Genomic DNA, 16570 nt, shown 5'->3' with positions numbered 1-16570 from the left:
CGGGCAATGCAAGGCTACTGAACACCTGAAAAATTAACATAACCCAAGTGGAACAATCAGTGTTAATTTCAGTTCTGCCTTTTTAGATCTAAAAGTGACTGATCTAGAATGAATCTTGATTGTTTTTAGTTGGATTCCTGTTTTCCATGGTCTGAAGCTGTCGTCTGAGAAACTTATAAATACATGGATTATTATTGCAGGTAATTCAGTCAAGTTCCAAATTGCTTTAGAGAGGCTATGCATTCCGTCCAAGACTTTTGTTCAATAGAATTTATGGGTTTTGTGGAAAGACTCGGGAGAAATAATTTGCTTCAGTATTTCCACAATTGCAGGTGTACAAAGAGAAAGCATAAATTAAAAATCCTGCAGGGGCAGCAGAAGCACGGGCATCCTGCTTTTCTGACAGTCACAGTGGACATACGGCATTGAGCATATTTTATGACATTCTGTGAAGAGCAGATATACACACAACTTGAAGAAATGGAAAAAATAAGCATTATTTTTATGCACACGGTACCAGCTTGTGTGTATTAGTTGGGTACATTTGACGTAGAGTTAAGATTAAAAATGTGGTTTTGGAATGATTGTCCAGCTAAAAAGTATTTCACAAAACACCACAGGCCTGTTAATTGCCTTGATGAGGTGGTTCTTCCTGGGTATCCAGGAGGGAGGAGGACTGCAGTTATAAGCAGCTAGATCTCCTAAACATATGGACAGGAATATGCTGAATTATCTTAGCGATGAAAAGAAAGTGAAGATTAGGTTGCGATACATACATATGTACCTATATATATGTGTGTGTATATATGTACACGTGGATACTACTGTGATAATTCTTTCCCCAAGACAGAATTTAAGTCCTAGGTGGTGTTTTTACTTAGTTCAATCAACTTCTGTCACAAAATTTACAAGAGAAACAGCTTGCAGGCATCAAACCTAGTCATGATTTTTAACTTAATTTAGATGGAAATTGAAATCTTGTGATGGGATTAAGACCCATTTACCAAATACAGTAGTCCCTGGAGAAGGATGGAGGAGCACGTAGCTCTCTTGGCTGAGCAGGGAGACAAAACAGTCCAAGCATTTTGTTTCTGTACTATGATGAGAAAGGACATCTGAGACACGTTTGAACCAAGGCAGCAAAGGGAATGGTACAGCTACAGGACTGTGCTTCAGGGAAGAAATGCAATGCAACCCGTTAAGGAGAACACAGAAAATTGCCAAGGGGAATGTATGTTCCCCTTGATGAAATGATGGCAAAATGATCAACGGTATAAAGGCCCTGAAGGACCATGGTGCCTAGGCAGAAGAGACTCATAGCACCTATGACTATCCCATTTATAAATTTCATCAATCTTCTGTATAGCAGGAAAGGTAAAGTCTAATGACCTCAGCAGCAAACCACTTATTAAAGCATGAGGCTGCAGTCTAGGAGAAACAACAGGGTCCATAGACTGCAATACCATAGTTAGCTCAGGCCCAGCAGAAGCAGGAAGAGGAACTCGTAGTGATGTACTATGACAACAGTGGGCAACCCAGGGCAAACAAGGGCCTAAATCAGGAGTGCTGGACATTTCACCAAGAGCACAGGGCTGGTGGAGTCCTTGTAATGCAAGAATGAAGAAAAAGAAGATGGCTGCAGGTGATGACTGTGATGCATTGCTCAGGAGCAGACAACGTAGTCCTCAGTCCAACTGAAGGACAGAAACTTTGCAAGGACTGCAGACAGACCGCCTTACGGAAGTCGTGTCTCACAGGGTGGATAAAAGCAGAGAAAAATCACAATGATGAGATCAGCAGCAAAAGAGAGAAATAAGAGAATACCGACAATATTGCCCAAGTGAAGCCAGGTGACATTGCTCAGAATTTAAACATAATTATCTTAAAAAGAATTTTGTAAAATTTCAGAGTGCAGTTGGCACAGAAATGGTAAGATGCCCAGACAGACCTAGTAAAGAAATCCAATGAAATGAAAGGAGAAAGAAATTGATACTATTGATGCAGGCAGTAATACCTCAAGGAGAGGTATGTTTGGTACTATAACTGTTACAAACATTTTAAAGCTCACTTGTGATGTAGCTGGGAAGGCAAAAAAAATACAATAGAAACGTTGTCACCACAGATTTCAGAGGGTGTCCATGAAGTTGCTGTGAGCTGTGCCCATTGTGCCAGGTCATGGCAAAGATAGAAAGGTTAAACCTTTCGTAACTGTAAGTTCTGTAACAAAAACATCATTTGAGATGGTGGCTGTGGAGGTAATTGAAATGACTCAGAGAAGTGCAGAAGGCCACTATTTTGTCTTTGTGCTGGAAGAGTCTTTCAAACTCAGATAGCGGAACTGGGGTTTAACTGTAAAAATAATAAAGTCAGAGCAATTGTTTCTAAGTATGAAAAAAAAAAAAAATCAACTAAAGATTCTAATCCTGTCCTGGTTGAAGTGATTGGCAAATTTTCCATAACATGCGCTGGATATAAGCTTATATTGATCACCATAGTGAGAAATGAGAAGTAAATGCCCTTTGGCTGCGTTACACAGCACAAAGTCTTAGGGAGCCAAGCCAGAGTAACACCTCTGGCATGTTGTTCATTGGACATTACCCATGCCTAAAGCCTTGCTTCTTACAGAGGAAAATATCATCTTATCAGCTATTGTTGCTTGAAATAAGCTTTCATTCTTTAGAAATATATGGCATTCTTATATCACCTGACATTTGCATTTTCTGAGGACTTACATGTTCCGTAAATGACAACCTAGTCACTTTTATTGTGAGATTTTGCTTCAGTTTGCAAATTTCCTCATGATTTTGTCTGCAAATGTAACACAGATGAAAACCAGAGCAAGAGCTAAGAATTAATCCAAGATTTCAACATCTAAGTTGTAGTCTTGAACAACACAAAAACCTGCCTGACCTAATAAAACCTGTCTGCTTTAGTAACTGGGTATTATTATACAAGCAGATAATGGCTTGTCCAAATTTGAAATATTTTCCTGTGCTATTTGAACACTATGGTGAGTGATAAACCTGAAATATAACAGTTTGCATACTTGATAAAAATCTTCAAACTTACAAATAGAACCAGCCAGCTAGAGACCTTTGGTAAGTTCGTAACCATGTGTTACCAAGGAAGGGCTGCAGAGTTAGCTGCCAGTTTTCACATAGATGAGTCAGGCCCATCAGAATGTACAATGTCCTGACGCTAACTGATTTCAGTTGTTTAAGCCCTTTTATTTTGATAGGTACTTCTTAAATCAAAGAATAATACTTTGGTAAATATTAATGTGATAAAGTTTACGTATAGCCAGTATAGCTGCTAAGAGTGCCTTTAATCTTGTTGTTACTGATACCTAGATGGTATAGAACATCATTTAAATATACCACAGAAAACCACAACAGTGATACCCACGCGTCTAAACAAATGTTGGAAGTCTTAGAAATCACACTGGTGAAGTGGAATATCTGCCCTCAGTGGGGACAATAGAATAATAGTCATTTTGGGAAGCTGGTGGAAGGCAACCAGATAGGCATGAATACCACACTGCAAAGTATGCAGGAGATCTGGAGTAGTAAATGCTGAACCTGGAGGAGGATAGGCTGATGGTGTCATAGTGCTGCAAGAAAAAGAAGGCTTTTTTTTTTCTTTTTGGCTTTTTTTTTTTTTTTTTTTTTTTAAATCAAATCAGATCAGTAAGCTAACGATGCCGGTAACTTATGCAGAGTCTCTATGGACTCAAGGTCCAGGGGTAAGTGTGAAAAATATTGCGTTAAGTCTCAGCCCCACCAGAAAACAACACAACTGCAGTATGCTGAGCAGGATCTTCCGAGGACACAGAACAGTAACTGGGCATTTCAACTGCTGTGTAAAACAGGACAACGTCATCTCAGGGCATGACAGAAAAACTGAGTATTCAGACATTATCAAAGCATGCTTCATGAAGCAACAGGTTAGAGAGTCCGCATGAGGAAAAACAACTTTTGATTTTGGTTTGAGTGGTGCACATGCTCTATTTCAAAGTGTTACAGTCTAAAGTCTGTTTTATAAGAGCAACCACCAGCTACTGATCTTCAGCAACATTGTAGGACCAAAAAAGCCAAAGACTACACCACAGCTATAGTCTCCAAAAAAAGAAATACATATATATGAGAAAGCTTCCTTAAAAATAAACAAAAGTATGAACGTCAAATCATTGAGGGCATGCTGGAAGATCTTTAGGGACATCATTTTGGAGATACAGAGCAAATGTGAAAAGCACAAGATGGCAAAAGAAAAACAAAAACCTGAATATTCAAAATTTTCAACTGAGATGAAAAAAATGAAAAACGCTGAAAGGTCTGAAGATATTTTTACAAAATATTTTATTTTTACCAAAAGTGTATTTTCTTCTGAGTACAAAGGATATGAATGAAAAATGCTGACCAGCTACTTCAACTAATATATAGTTCCACATACCTTTCTTTTTTCAGTGTAAAATATGTCTGTTTCGCTTCTTCCATAGTCCAAGGTCGTTCATGCCATCACCCATATTGTAGCTGGACACACCTTTCTCAGTATGTTTTTTAAGATGGATTATTTCACTGGTAAATTTTTACTGCAGTCCCAGAACCAATTTTATCAGCACAGGGAGTGATGGAGAATGAACAGCCAGATTAGGGAAAAAGGGAGTTTTTGCAAAGTTTTCCTCCAAAGGATCACTTAGTTAAAAACCAAGTAAAGTTACCAAAGTTCCTAGTTGAAATACCTCACTGGCTTATGGAATTGTGTATTATTTGATAGTGTCTGCTTGCTTGCTTTCAGCTTCTGATTTTAAAATAAGGCAGCAGAGCTTAACAAATAAGGAGAAAAATTTTATGCTGGCCACACATTTAAGTGTCACCACAATAGCAGCGAATGGGCTCTGGACATGTAACATGTTAATGTATCTATGAATCCTGTTGGATTATGAAATGAAGGTTAAAGAGGAGGAGAACAGGCAAAAGAGATGCATTGGTCAACAAGCAATATTAAGGATTCATCATATGTGTTTTCTACGCCATTGTTTATCTGACTCTGCGCTAAGCCAAGTATTATAAGTGATCCCTGAGAGTGTATACCAAAGTAAATATATTCTTTTGGAGTTTATTTTTGTAATTAGATTTTGAGATTGCACATTTTCCATTTCAGTCATTTAGACAGCTCTGTAAAAGCTTATCTCAAATATATTTTGCCATTCACTGGAAATACGTTTTAAAAAATCTTCTTTCCTCACCAATTTCCTTACAGAAATAAACATTGGTGCAGAAGCAGCACTTTGCCGAAGTCTGCAGGAGTGATGTAGTTCATGGACCTTAATGATGTGTTAGAATGAGGGATTCAAGTTTCAGATGAATGCTGTTCAGTAAAAGTGTCGTTCAGCCCTTCATTCCTGGTTCTTTACTTCCCTGCTTTTATAAAACTTCTAGAGAGATACTGTGGTTTGCTATAAAACACAGACCCTTGTTGGATGAGAAGATTTATTAGGTAGTGACATTATTCAGTGTGATAATGGAAACCATTTATGCACAGTTCCACACCTATATCTGCATTGATTGTTTTGACCTCGTTGAATTATTTAAGTCTTTTAATACTGCAAGAGTGGTAGAAAGGCACACTGCATGGTAGAAGGTAGTCTCTGAGATTCCCAAAATGTCTTCTGATTTATGGACGGAACATGGAGTCTTTGAATGATTTGTCAAAAATGAATTATTGTTTTTGATAGTTTTCCATTTCTACTTGTTTTCCTCCTTGAGGTCATCATTCAAAAACCCGTTAAAATTTCTTTCCCTCACTCTTTTTCTCTTAGTTTCTTTTTGCTCCTAGTTTCATCAAGTCCACAAGACCTTGGACCAGCCACGGAGGAAAACAGGTACTTTCTTCACTGTACAGTGGTAGATAAACAGGAGTTCAAATCAGAACTGTCAGAATACAGAAAATGAAGTATTTGCCTTTTGCATTAATTTAATCCTGCAGCTAGAATCAACAAATCTCCAAGCTTGCACTTAGCAAAATTATACGTTATCTTGGCATATGGTAACCAAACTACTTCAGAAAATTAGTTTAGAAATTTCAATGTAGCTTATCAAACAGATAAAGGCTTTACCGGTGATGTTCAGCTCCTTAGTTTACCTTGTAAATCTGGAGTAGTGCTTTGCTCCAAGTAAATGTCATATGATTTAATTAGGAGAAAACTGTTTGTTGTAATAAACTATTTTTACTGCTGCTAGATAAAGCCCTGAAAGTAAGCCTGGTTTTAGTTCTTTTGGGTTTTTTAAAATTTGCTTAAATAGTGCATCATAGCCAGTCTCTGGAAAGACTGACTTTGAATCATAGAATATCTCAAGTTGGAAGGGATGCATAAGGATCGAGTCCAACTCCCTGCTCCTTGCAGGACTACCTAAAATGAAACCATACGGCTAAAAGCATTGTCCACATGGTCCTTGAACTCTGACAGGCTTGGTGCTGTGACCACTTCCCTGGGGAGCCTGTTCCTGTGACCAACCACCCTCTCAGTGAAGAATCACAGAATCACAGAATGCTAGGGGTTGGAAGGGACCCCCCCCTTCTCCTAACGTTCAGTCTGAACTTCCCCTGATGCAGCTTCATTACATTTCCTTGTGTCCTATTACTGGTCACCAGAGAGAGGAGATCAGTACCTCCTCCTTTGCTGCCCCCCTTGAGGAAGCTGCAGACTGCCATGAGGTCACCCCTCAGCCTTCTCCCCTCCAAGCTGAACAAACCAAGTGATATCAGCTGCTCCTCGTAAGCCTTGCCCTTGAGACCTTTCACCATCTCAGTTGCCCTTCTCTGGACACACTCTAACAGTTTGATGTCCTTCTAATATTGAGATGCCCAAAACTGCACGCAGTACTCAAGGTGAGGCCGCACCAGTGCAGTGCAGGGTGGGACAATCATCTCCCTTGACCGGCTGGCTAAGCTGTGCTTGTTGCGCCTCAGGACACTGCTGGCTCTTTACGGCTGCCAGGGCACACTCTTGACTCCTGTTCAATTTGCCATCAACTCAGACCCCCAGATCTCTCTCCATGGGGCTGCTCTCCAGCCTCTCATCCCCCAATTTCATCGAATCATAGGTTGGAAAAGACCTCTAAGAACATCAAGTCCAACCATCCAACCAACACCACCATGCCTACTAAACCATATGCCAAAGTGCCACATCTATACATTTATTAAACACCTCCAGGGATGGGGAGTCAACCGCTTCCCTGGGCAGCCTATTCCAATGCCTGACCACTCTATCAGTAAAGAAATTTTTCCTAATCTCCGATCTGAACCTCCACTGACACAGCTTGAGGCCATTGCCTCTCATCCTATTGCTAGTTAGTTGGGAAAAGAGACCAACACCTGCCTCACTACAACCTCCTTTCAGGTAGTTGTGGACAGCAATAAGGACCCCCTCTGCCGCCTCTGCTCCAGACTAAACAGCCCCAGATCCCTCAGCCGCTCCTCATAAGACTTGTTCTCTAGACCCCTCACAAGCCTCATTGCCCTTCTCTGGACATACTCCAGCACCTCAATCCCCTTCTTGAAGTGAGGGGCCCAAAACTGAACAGAGTACTCAAGGGGTGGCCTCACCAGTGCTGAGTACAGTGGCACTATCACCTCCCTACTCCTGCTGGCCACACTATTCCTGACACAAGCCAGGATGCCGTTGGCCTTCTTGGTCACCTGGACACACTGCTGGCTCATGTTCAGCCGGCTGTCAAGCAACAACCCAAGATCCTTTTCCGCTGGGCAGCTTTCCAGCCACTCTTCCCCAAGCCTGTAGCATTACATGGGCTTGTTGTGACCAAAGTGCAGGACCTGGCATTTGGCCTTGTTGAAACTCATACTGGATCGATCCATTCTGTCCAGATCCCTCTGTAGAGCCTTCCTATCCTCAAGCAGATAGACACTTCCACCCAACTTGGTGTCATCTGCAAACTTACCGAGGGAGGACTCAATCCTCTGATACTTTTCTGAAAGTAAGCAAGCAGTATCTACACAACCTAGTATGTGTTCTCTGCTTCTCTACTTCCACCCAGTCCAATAAAGCAGATGTTTAGGACTCCAAATCTTCTAAAGCTACATTTTCACTTGATTCTTTAATAATAAAGAAAATTCCAAAGAGGCCAGAAGCAATAGCACTTGCAAACTATCAGAGAAGCAAAAAGAAAAATTCCTACAAAATCACCTCCATCCTGTGTTTCATGAAAATGGAACAGCCAACACAGTTCATATGTTGGCTAAGGCTTAGGAAGGTTTTAAGTATTGCATATACAGCTTAGAGGGATTCAGTCGACACGGGATTAATTTTGCCATATTTTACATCTTATGATTTCTGTGGGCACTAGTACAAACGCTACGTCATAATGAAAAACTTCCTTTCTAATATGAAAGCTCAAAGTAACTGAACTAATGTGAGTAAAATAAGACTTATCCCAGATCTTTAATTTAACTCAAACCTTTCGAAATTTAAGAAGTCTAGCTAACTGTTAAGAAAAAAAAAGCAGTTTGGAAAGATGAAGACCGTGTGAAGGATGCTCTTAATAGAATTCATATAGACTTCAGGCCCAGTTTAAAATGAAGTACTGAAAAAAAAATCATATCTATCCTCATGCTTCTCTGGTTAATTTAAGAACTCACGATGAACAAATCTACTCATGAGATTGCCAGCCAGACTCATCAGTCAAGCCTCTGTAGAATCAGAGTAAGCTCTGCCAAAGTGAATGGAGCCTCTGGAATTGAGATTTCTTCTGTGTTAATGATTGAGGTAGATGATATTTGGTATGGTGTAAAAAGGATATTCACTCACTAAGTATTAGTTTTCCAGAAACTACAACAAGAAGGTGAAGGGAAAGCAGAAATAGTTAGTTCATGTTTCTGAGATACCCGTCTCTCAATTCCAGTGTGACTGGTTCCTCTGAATTGTTTCCAACACCTCACACCACTTGCTTGTTTGCAGATAGAAGATTTCATGGAAAGGGCTGCTACCATTATTAGTGCTATACTTCTTACAAGAAACTGTCTTGTAAGTAAAACAGCATTATTATCTTCCAAAATGTCTTAGAAATGTTACTGATCAAAAGAAATTTTATTGTAGCTTCAAACCAGAACAAAATTCACATTGGAATTACCTGCCATGATTTTATTTCTGAGCTATAAATATACATACCAAATGAAAGCACACTGCAAAAGACATTAAGTGCTGATATTTTTATCGCTGGCTGAAATTAATACCCTCCTTTTCTCCTTAAAAGTAATTAGAATAAGATATGTATTAAAGAGCCCTCAACAAGCATAGAGAATTTATTATATAATTTTTTTTCTGAAAGAGAATGATCTGCTACTTACATAGCATCCAGATTTGTCCCATTAAAAGCATGGCCTTGGACGCTCATAAAACCATTGTTGTAGAGTTTGCTGCAAGAAAAAAAAAATAAAAAATGAGTGTATCTTGAGTTACTTCAATACCTACGTGCCTAACATCTGTATCATTTTTCTTGGCAACAGCCCATTTATGGATGGGTTAATTTTAATCTCTTGAAGAAGTAGCAATTATAGTGCAACGTCAAACAAATGCCCAGCAGCATTCTTTAGTGTAGCTGAATCAAGTATACCATGTGGCAGGTATGCCATCTTTTACTTCTTTTTACAGCAAAGATAGAACTAGATTAAAACAATTTGCTGTAACTTCCCCACTCTCAGACTAAAAGCAAAGAAACAAATTTCTGTAGGACTGATTAAGGAAGGTTAAAGGAACTAATACCTAGTAAAATAGGTATGATTTTACTGTCAGGCCTGCCTGAATTTTTAGAATTCATTCTTTTGCTCCCTTAGAGCAAAAGGATTTTTTTTAAAGTGTGTTTAGAATTCGTTCTTTTGCATTCTAATGCTCTTCCCCCTAGTTCAGGTCATAACTAATTAAGTTTTACTCCTCTCAGCCTTTTCTTGTGGCTCACATTGAGTATGACTTGCATAACTGAACTTTATTTAACAATTTTCCTTAAAATATGACTTTTCTGACATTTGCCACCCATTAGTTTTCATGGTATGTGCCACTCTGATTGCAAAAAAGTTCAGACACATTTCTAACCATGCTGTAGCTTTACAGAAGGAGAACTCTGCAAACCTTTCCCTTTGATATTCTCTAATCTAACTATTCACTGGCATTAGGGTCATATAAAAGCAAAACCACTTTTGTCAAGCCAGTTTAAAGAAAAGCAGCAGGCCTGATTCAAATCACTGTCAAAGTAAAGGATCTGTACAAATTCGATTACGGGTGCTACCTGTCTATGGTGTTCAGAGATTTTTTTTTTTTCCTTTATATTTTACCATATGCTTGAGAGAGGTAATTGCCTTGTGACTTAGACTGGAAGAACTTACAGAGTTAGAGATTCATTACAAAGCCCATGGAAAGCATTTGCAGGCACTGAAGTGATGAAAGGATTATCTGCAATTTCACTGAAAAAGGAGACAAAACATCACAATCAAACATCTACCCAACAGAGCTTCTCCAGAGCAGTTTTATTATTAATTGTTCTCTGTCTTGATAATAAATAAAAGTGTAGAATAACTTGTTTAATTATATCTAAGGCCAGAAGTTACATGTGGGATGATGAAGAATCAATCATGTTCCAGCATCCAGGAAGCGAGCTTGTGAAGTAGATGGGTTTTACAGTCCTGGTGAGGTGTGCCAGGCTGCGTGATTGTAGTGGTTACCAGCACAGACAGGTCCCTTGTCTCATAAGTCAGAGAATTAGCAAAGTAAATGATGCTGCAGTGTCAACTGAGCCAGCCCAAGTGACTTCAGAGCTGAGATCCTGCTCTCTAGCTAAACTCAGATAAGACATCAGATGATACATTATTCAGGACACAGGCTTTTCACTTTACAGAACTGCACCTAGCCCAAATGAAATAACTTATTATGTGATCTAACCTAATGATTCTTCTCAACTCTTGTTCAAATGAGTGTTTCACTTGCTGTCTTTTTTTCAATACTTTCTTATTCCCACTCTGCAGTCTTAATAAATGCTATGTCTCTTCAGATCAAAACTCTGTTGTGACAAAAGGGACAAAGAAAAACAAGAGATTTACTGTGACTAAACTGGAGAAGGGAGAGAGGAAAAAACTGTAGAAACACAGGGCAGAGCAAAGTGTCTGATTGTCCTTTTTCTGCATTTTCCTAATAATAGTAGAGTCTAGAAACCAAAACGGTCTGCAAATTTATCTTTCCTTCAGCTTGTGGATTTGATGTGGTCTAGTAAGGCTAGACCATAATGTCCATGGGCTGAGAAGTCCTAACCATTGCCCATGTGACAGGAACAATTTAATTCCTTTTCTGTGCTATATACGTGCGTGTGTATGTGCTAAGACTGAACAGTACTACAAGCATTTTCATTCCAAGTAGTTATCACCAATAGGTGGTTTCTGACACAAGTTATTTTGGTCTGACATTTTTCAGATTCATTCACTTTTCTGACAAATGTTTACTTGTAAATTGCTTGACCTCAAATGTCATTAGTTGTTCCGGTGGGATTCCTCCAGGAATCCCACAATTAGTGATATAATGAATGCTTTTCTCCCAGCTATGCCTTATTCATCATTTAGAAACCTATTATTCTTCAGGAGCTGATTTTTTCCCTTGATAAAAGAATCAAAAAGGCTATCTTTCATTGAATAGCAGTGTTTAGAAATACCTTGCTTGAAAGTGCAGCTCTACTCTTTAAAAAGTCTTTAGCATAAAAGACCCATGTTTATTTTTTATTAGTCATCTTTACGAAAAATTTTCAAGGTAGAAATAATGTTTTGCTATCTGCCACTTAGAAAGTCACTGAGTTTGTCGGAAACAAGGACACAGATGGTTGTATAAACTGCTTCTGTTTCAAGCCTATTTAATTCTTTGTTCTCTTAATTTAGTAAGCATAGTGTTTAATTTATAATCTAGTACAGCTTAATCTAAGCTAAAGCCCTTGTGGTCTTTGAGGAACTCCCTAATAGCTCTTAAGATGTAGGTGTATTCCACTCAGAGCTCTGGCTGACTCAGGTTTCAATCTCAGAAGCCTACAGCCAAGGCAAACTTGGTAGCTTCAGGTTATGGGGTGTGAGCTAGCACAAGGCTTACCTCTAGTCTCCAAAGATCCTTGTGAGGGAAGATCTCATTATTCAGTACAGGTCTAGACTTTAACAAAGCAACCAGCATTTCTGCATTGCTCTGAGGTTCATCTTGCCAATGGCAGACCATGAATACAGTGGGGACTCACCACTCTTGACTAAGAATCCCCCTTAGCAGCACTGGAACAATGCCTGGGGTAGACCACCAATCATATCTTTGCAAGTCACCTTCTAGCATAATACTTCTTATTTTTAATAGCCTTTTACCTAGCCCATCCAGCAGTCAATCCTTTTCCAACTGAACAATTCTACAACATAATATTGCCAACTCCTCTCTCGGACTAAGTAGTGACCAAGAAACTTTTACCTTGTGTTGGCCTGCAAGTCTTCATCTGAGCTGCTCTTCCCCCTTGGCTTGATTACAACCCAGAGTTCAAACTTAAACTGCAGGTTAGGGCACAAAGATGGATGTCATCTTTGCTTTATGAATACCAACAAACATTTGCTTTTTTTTTACAGCAGAACTCTTTGTTTCTGAAATACCTTTAAGGACAATAGTGGGAGACCCCTCTTCCCCCACGTGTGTTCCCATTGTCTTTCTCAAAGAAATTGTTATGCAATTTGCTTCAAGCCATAATAAAAAAAAACAGGGGGAGGGGAGGGGTTGTCTTTAAATCAGTTAAAGTAAATGGGTTTTAAGGTGTGAGAAAGGAAGAAGGTAGTGTTATGTAGGAGTGCCTCCTGAACAAACCCAACTAAATTAGCAAAGCTAATTCTTTACAGCTGAGGACTTTAGTTAATGAGAGATGACTCCACCTAGGAAGTCCAGCTTAAGAGCAGGCAATTGTCAGTCCTGGCATTTTGGTCCTTTGGTGGGACTATAGACTTGTACTAGAAATATGACTCTACAAGTAAGGTTGGGCAAGGGTATTTAGGCAAAGTGTGTGTTCATAGAAGCTCATGCTGTCGACCTAAAGGAGCACACATCTTATTCAACCATTATGAAAAAAGGGGTGAGTAACAGAAGGGAGATGAGTAATTGTCTGTCTTGAAGACATGCTGTGCCAGCCTGACCTCAATACTAAAGCTGTTGTGAAACGAAGCTGCTCCTGGTGTAGCGACTTAAAAGCTCTACTTTATTTCTCAGCTTTTTTGATTTGCTTTTTAAACTACTTTTCTGTTTTCTTTATTAAAACATTAACTGTATGAACAATTACAGAAACATATGTTGCATAAAATAAATCTTCACTGAAATCTTCCTAAAAACATGAGCTCAGCCAACACTGAGCTTTTTAAGGGTGTAATGGTAAACACTGTCCAGTTCTGCTCTTGAGTATTCTGTGCTCCAAGTGGGGTCAGAAGAAAGAAGACGGATAGCCAACGGAAGTTATGATTCAGCAATACAGAAGATCAGTGAAGAGTAGTATCAGAAAATGTGCAATATGAGCTCACCACACCAGCACAAATTTGTTAGAAGAATGTTGACAAGATAACTTAGTGTTAGCGGGCTGTATGTCAGATCAGGTCCTGTGTGCCACACTATTCTGACTTCAAGCTAATTCGGGTATTGCACAGCCATTACAAAAACAGAAACAAAATAAAAGAAAATGGCCTGTAGATGTTGTGTATCATGTGCTTAGGCTAATTCAAGAGGAATTGTTGTGTGTCCATGTCTCTCATCCAGGTTAAATGTATAGTGCTAGGTGACCTGGCATTTTCCAGATTTGGTACTAATGATCTTTGAAATCTAGCTTGAGGAATAGTGCTTTGTCAGACTTCTTAAATATTTTTCTCCAAAGCAGAAACTTTCACTATAGGTTTTTCTTGGGATCTGAGGATGGCAGTATTCTAACCAGCTGTGAGGACAGATACTTACAGTAAAAAGTTCACATCAGATGAGTAGATTTTGGTGAGGTCTGGAAATGCCTTGAGTCCAGTATTAAAAATACCTCTGAAAGAAAGAAGAAACAAAAAGAACTGCACATACTGGATCACTGAACAACAAAAAACAATGCATTTAGAGCATTGAGCAGTGCAGGGCAGTTATTTCACCCTCTCTATTGTCAATCAATTAATATATAATCAACTGTCCAAAATATAAGGATGCAAGAACAATTAAAAAAATAAAAATACGAGATTTACAATAAATTATACAATCTGAAAAATGGCAACACAAAATAAGACAGCTAAGCATATCTGCAGAGCAAAGTAGCCTGTGAGGTGGATAGGGAGAAAAAAAAGTTATAACTGTGGATTCACTTGAGAGATTAAGGCTGCTTCAGACAATACTCTGGACTCTCAAATCCTCTATCTTTCATTGAGACTAAGAGCTGTTCAAATAGCTCTAGAAAGGGAAACTCTCCAAATGTGAATACAGTTAATGCCCTTTATTTCTGAACTCCTGTAGAGTGGAAATAACTAAGAAAATATAGTTCTCAATTTTAAAAATTATTCCCTGAAATGAAATTGTTGTGACTACTTTCTTTTCATTGCTTTCTGATCTATAGGAAAAATCTGGAAAAATCTTTCCTCCTCAATGCTACCCGCACCACACACACACAGACCGCCCTTTCTAGAGTCTTCCAAACATTTCTCAAAATCACAGAAGTTACTCTCTTTCTCATCTCTCTTTCCTATGCTGTAATTTTAGAATTTTATGGTTTGGTTACTCTGTGCTGCTCTTCAGAAACCTTATGGGAATATAGAGAATTCTTCAGGATTTCTCTCTGCCATAGAGGTCATATGAGATCAGGTGTCTATGGATGGGCTTGCCACACTTAGCTGAGGGGTGTGCTTTAAAAACCTGTGTAAATTTCTAGTAACTATAGAAGTTGTGTATATTTCTGTTTGTCCCTTCTTCCTACTATTTCCTACAAAAATATAGTAAGACAGCACTTACATAAGAAGACTAGCTGTGGAATGATGCCAAGGAAATATTAGTGTATTCCAGACATTTAATGGATAAGAAAAATGGCAAAATTACTAATGAATTTGTGAACATGTGTTGCTTTCTCACGAAAGTAGTCAAAGTTCCAACCCCTACCCTAGCTGGCTTTCTGTCATTAAAATAAAGCAACAGTGAAAAACATTGCAATCAGTTCCAAAATCAAATGCAAAGAAACAAAACTGTGTAAAAAGTCATCTGTAAGGCTTAAGTGCCTACTTGTTGCAGGTGCTAAATACTTACAGGTATTTCAGAAGTGGGAGGTTCTTAAAGGCATCTGGATCTATGTAATCCAAGTTTCTAAGATTTCGAATTTCACTGTAAAAAAGGGAGGAACATTACCAGATTGATCATTACTGTTTAATTATTTATCATAACAGAAATCAGCAATGTTAAAATAAGATTTCAGGGATCTAATTCCTACAATGAGCTTTTGTACCAACCAGCACTAGCTCAAGACCACTATAAATTCTGACCAGTCTTACAATGACTAGTTATCATCTGGATAGACACAGTGCTGGAGACTGGGTAGTTTAAGCATCAGGGGAAGAAGCACCTGAGATTTGAATATGGATCCTTTGTCTGTATGGTCCTAAAGTCAAAGTAATAGCCTGTGGTAATGGCTGTTCTTTGAACACGGTGAGAGTTTTGTTTCTGTGAAGTTGAGTAAAAAGAAGAAAAGTTAAGCAAAACTTTCAGCATTGACGTATCATAGTCCTATCAACTCACAACCATCTATTTAGCTTATAATTTTATATCCCGTTTTTCTGGTTATTTCCTTCATGTCTCCAACAGTGTTTTGTATTATTTTTCCTCTCCCTTTTACAGAACTCATCAATGGGTCCAAAAGACAGATCAGGTCACTTAAATTCACTCCATTCTGCAGCATGAAATGGACACGCCATTCACTATATAATATAGCCGTGTCCAGCAGTATAGAGGATAGTGTACCTCTTTGCTTTATGCTGATGCAAAATGTAACACAGACTTCATTCCTTATATCTTCTGTCCACAATTATGTCCTTGAATACTTCTACACAGGTGACAGCTTGGTCTGCAGATGGCTTTTTAGACTGCAAGTGTTGAAGAACCAGCCTGACACTGATCACGGCTATGGTGACATGGGGTGCTTTCTGTCAGTGTGCTGGTGGGGCTGCTGCCCCTCCAGCCATCGTGATCATTGCCTGGCATCATGACTTCTCCTCATTTTTCTGAAATGCTTGTCTCTGCCCTTAATGCAATTTTCCTCAATCTTTCTCATTCCTCAGCAGATTTCTTTCTTTTCTATCCATAACAACAGCCAGCAGTCTGGCAGCACCAATCAGACTGTGCCAAAATTCACTGTCTAGATTCAGTAAACCTACAAAATTTTCACCATTTATGAAAAAACCCACCCTTACCTGCCCCCATCACATGCACACTTTTCCTTTCCTGGCCTCTTTAATGTCTCCAGAAAGGGATAGCCCTTTTTGCTTGTTTGCTTCTACTGCTTTACCTTAAACT

At 39.0% G+C, this 16570-nt stretch overlaps 1 protein-coding gene across 2 annotated transcripts in view; it reads right to left on the bottom strand.

The window, feature by feature from the left end:
- The window catches only part of TSHR (thyroid stimulating hormone receptor), a 71800-nt gene that overhangs the window by 15764 nt on the left and 39466 nt on the right, over window positions 1-16570 (bottom strand). For both annotated transcript variants that reach the window (XM_075425987.1, XM_075425988.1), the window contains 4 exons: window positions 15311-15385; window positions 14000-14074; window positions 10396-10473; window positions 9364-9432 (listed from right to left, as the gene is read on the bottom strand). In XM_075425987.1, coding sequence (XP_075282102.1) covers window positions 9364-9432; window positions 10396-10473; window positions 14000-14074; window positions 15311-15385 — 297 coding nt within the window. The remainder of the gene's footprint in view (window positions 1-9363; window positions 9433-10395; window positions 10474-13999; window positions 14075-15310; window positions 15386-16570) is intronic.

This window comes from Opisthocomus hoazin, chromosome 7 (genome assembly GCF_030867145.1).
Source record: "Opisthocomus hoazin isolate bOpiHoa1 chromosome 7, bOpiHoa1.hap1, whole genome shotgun sequence".
Taxonomy (NCBI): Eukaryota; Metazoa; Chordata; class Aves; order Opisthocomiformes; family Opisthocomidae; genus Opisthocomus; species Opisthocomus hoazin.
The sequence above is the reverse complement of the archived record's forward strand: the minus strand, read 5'-3'. Positions and strand labels throughout refer to the sequence as shown.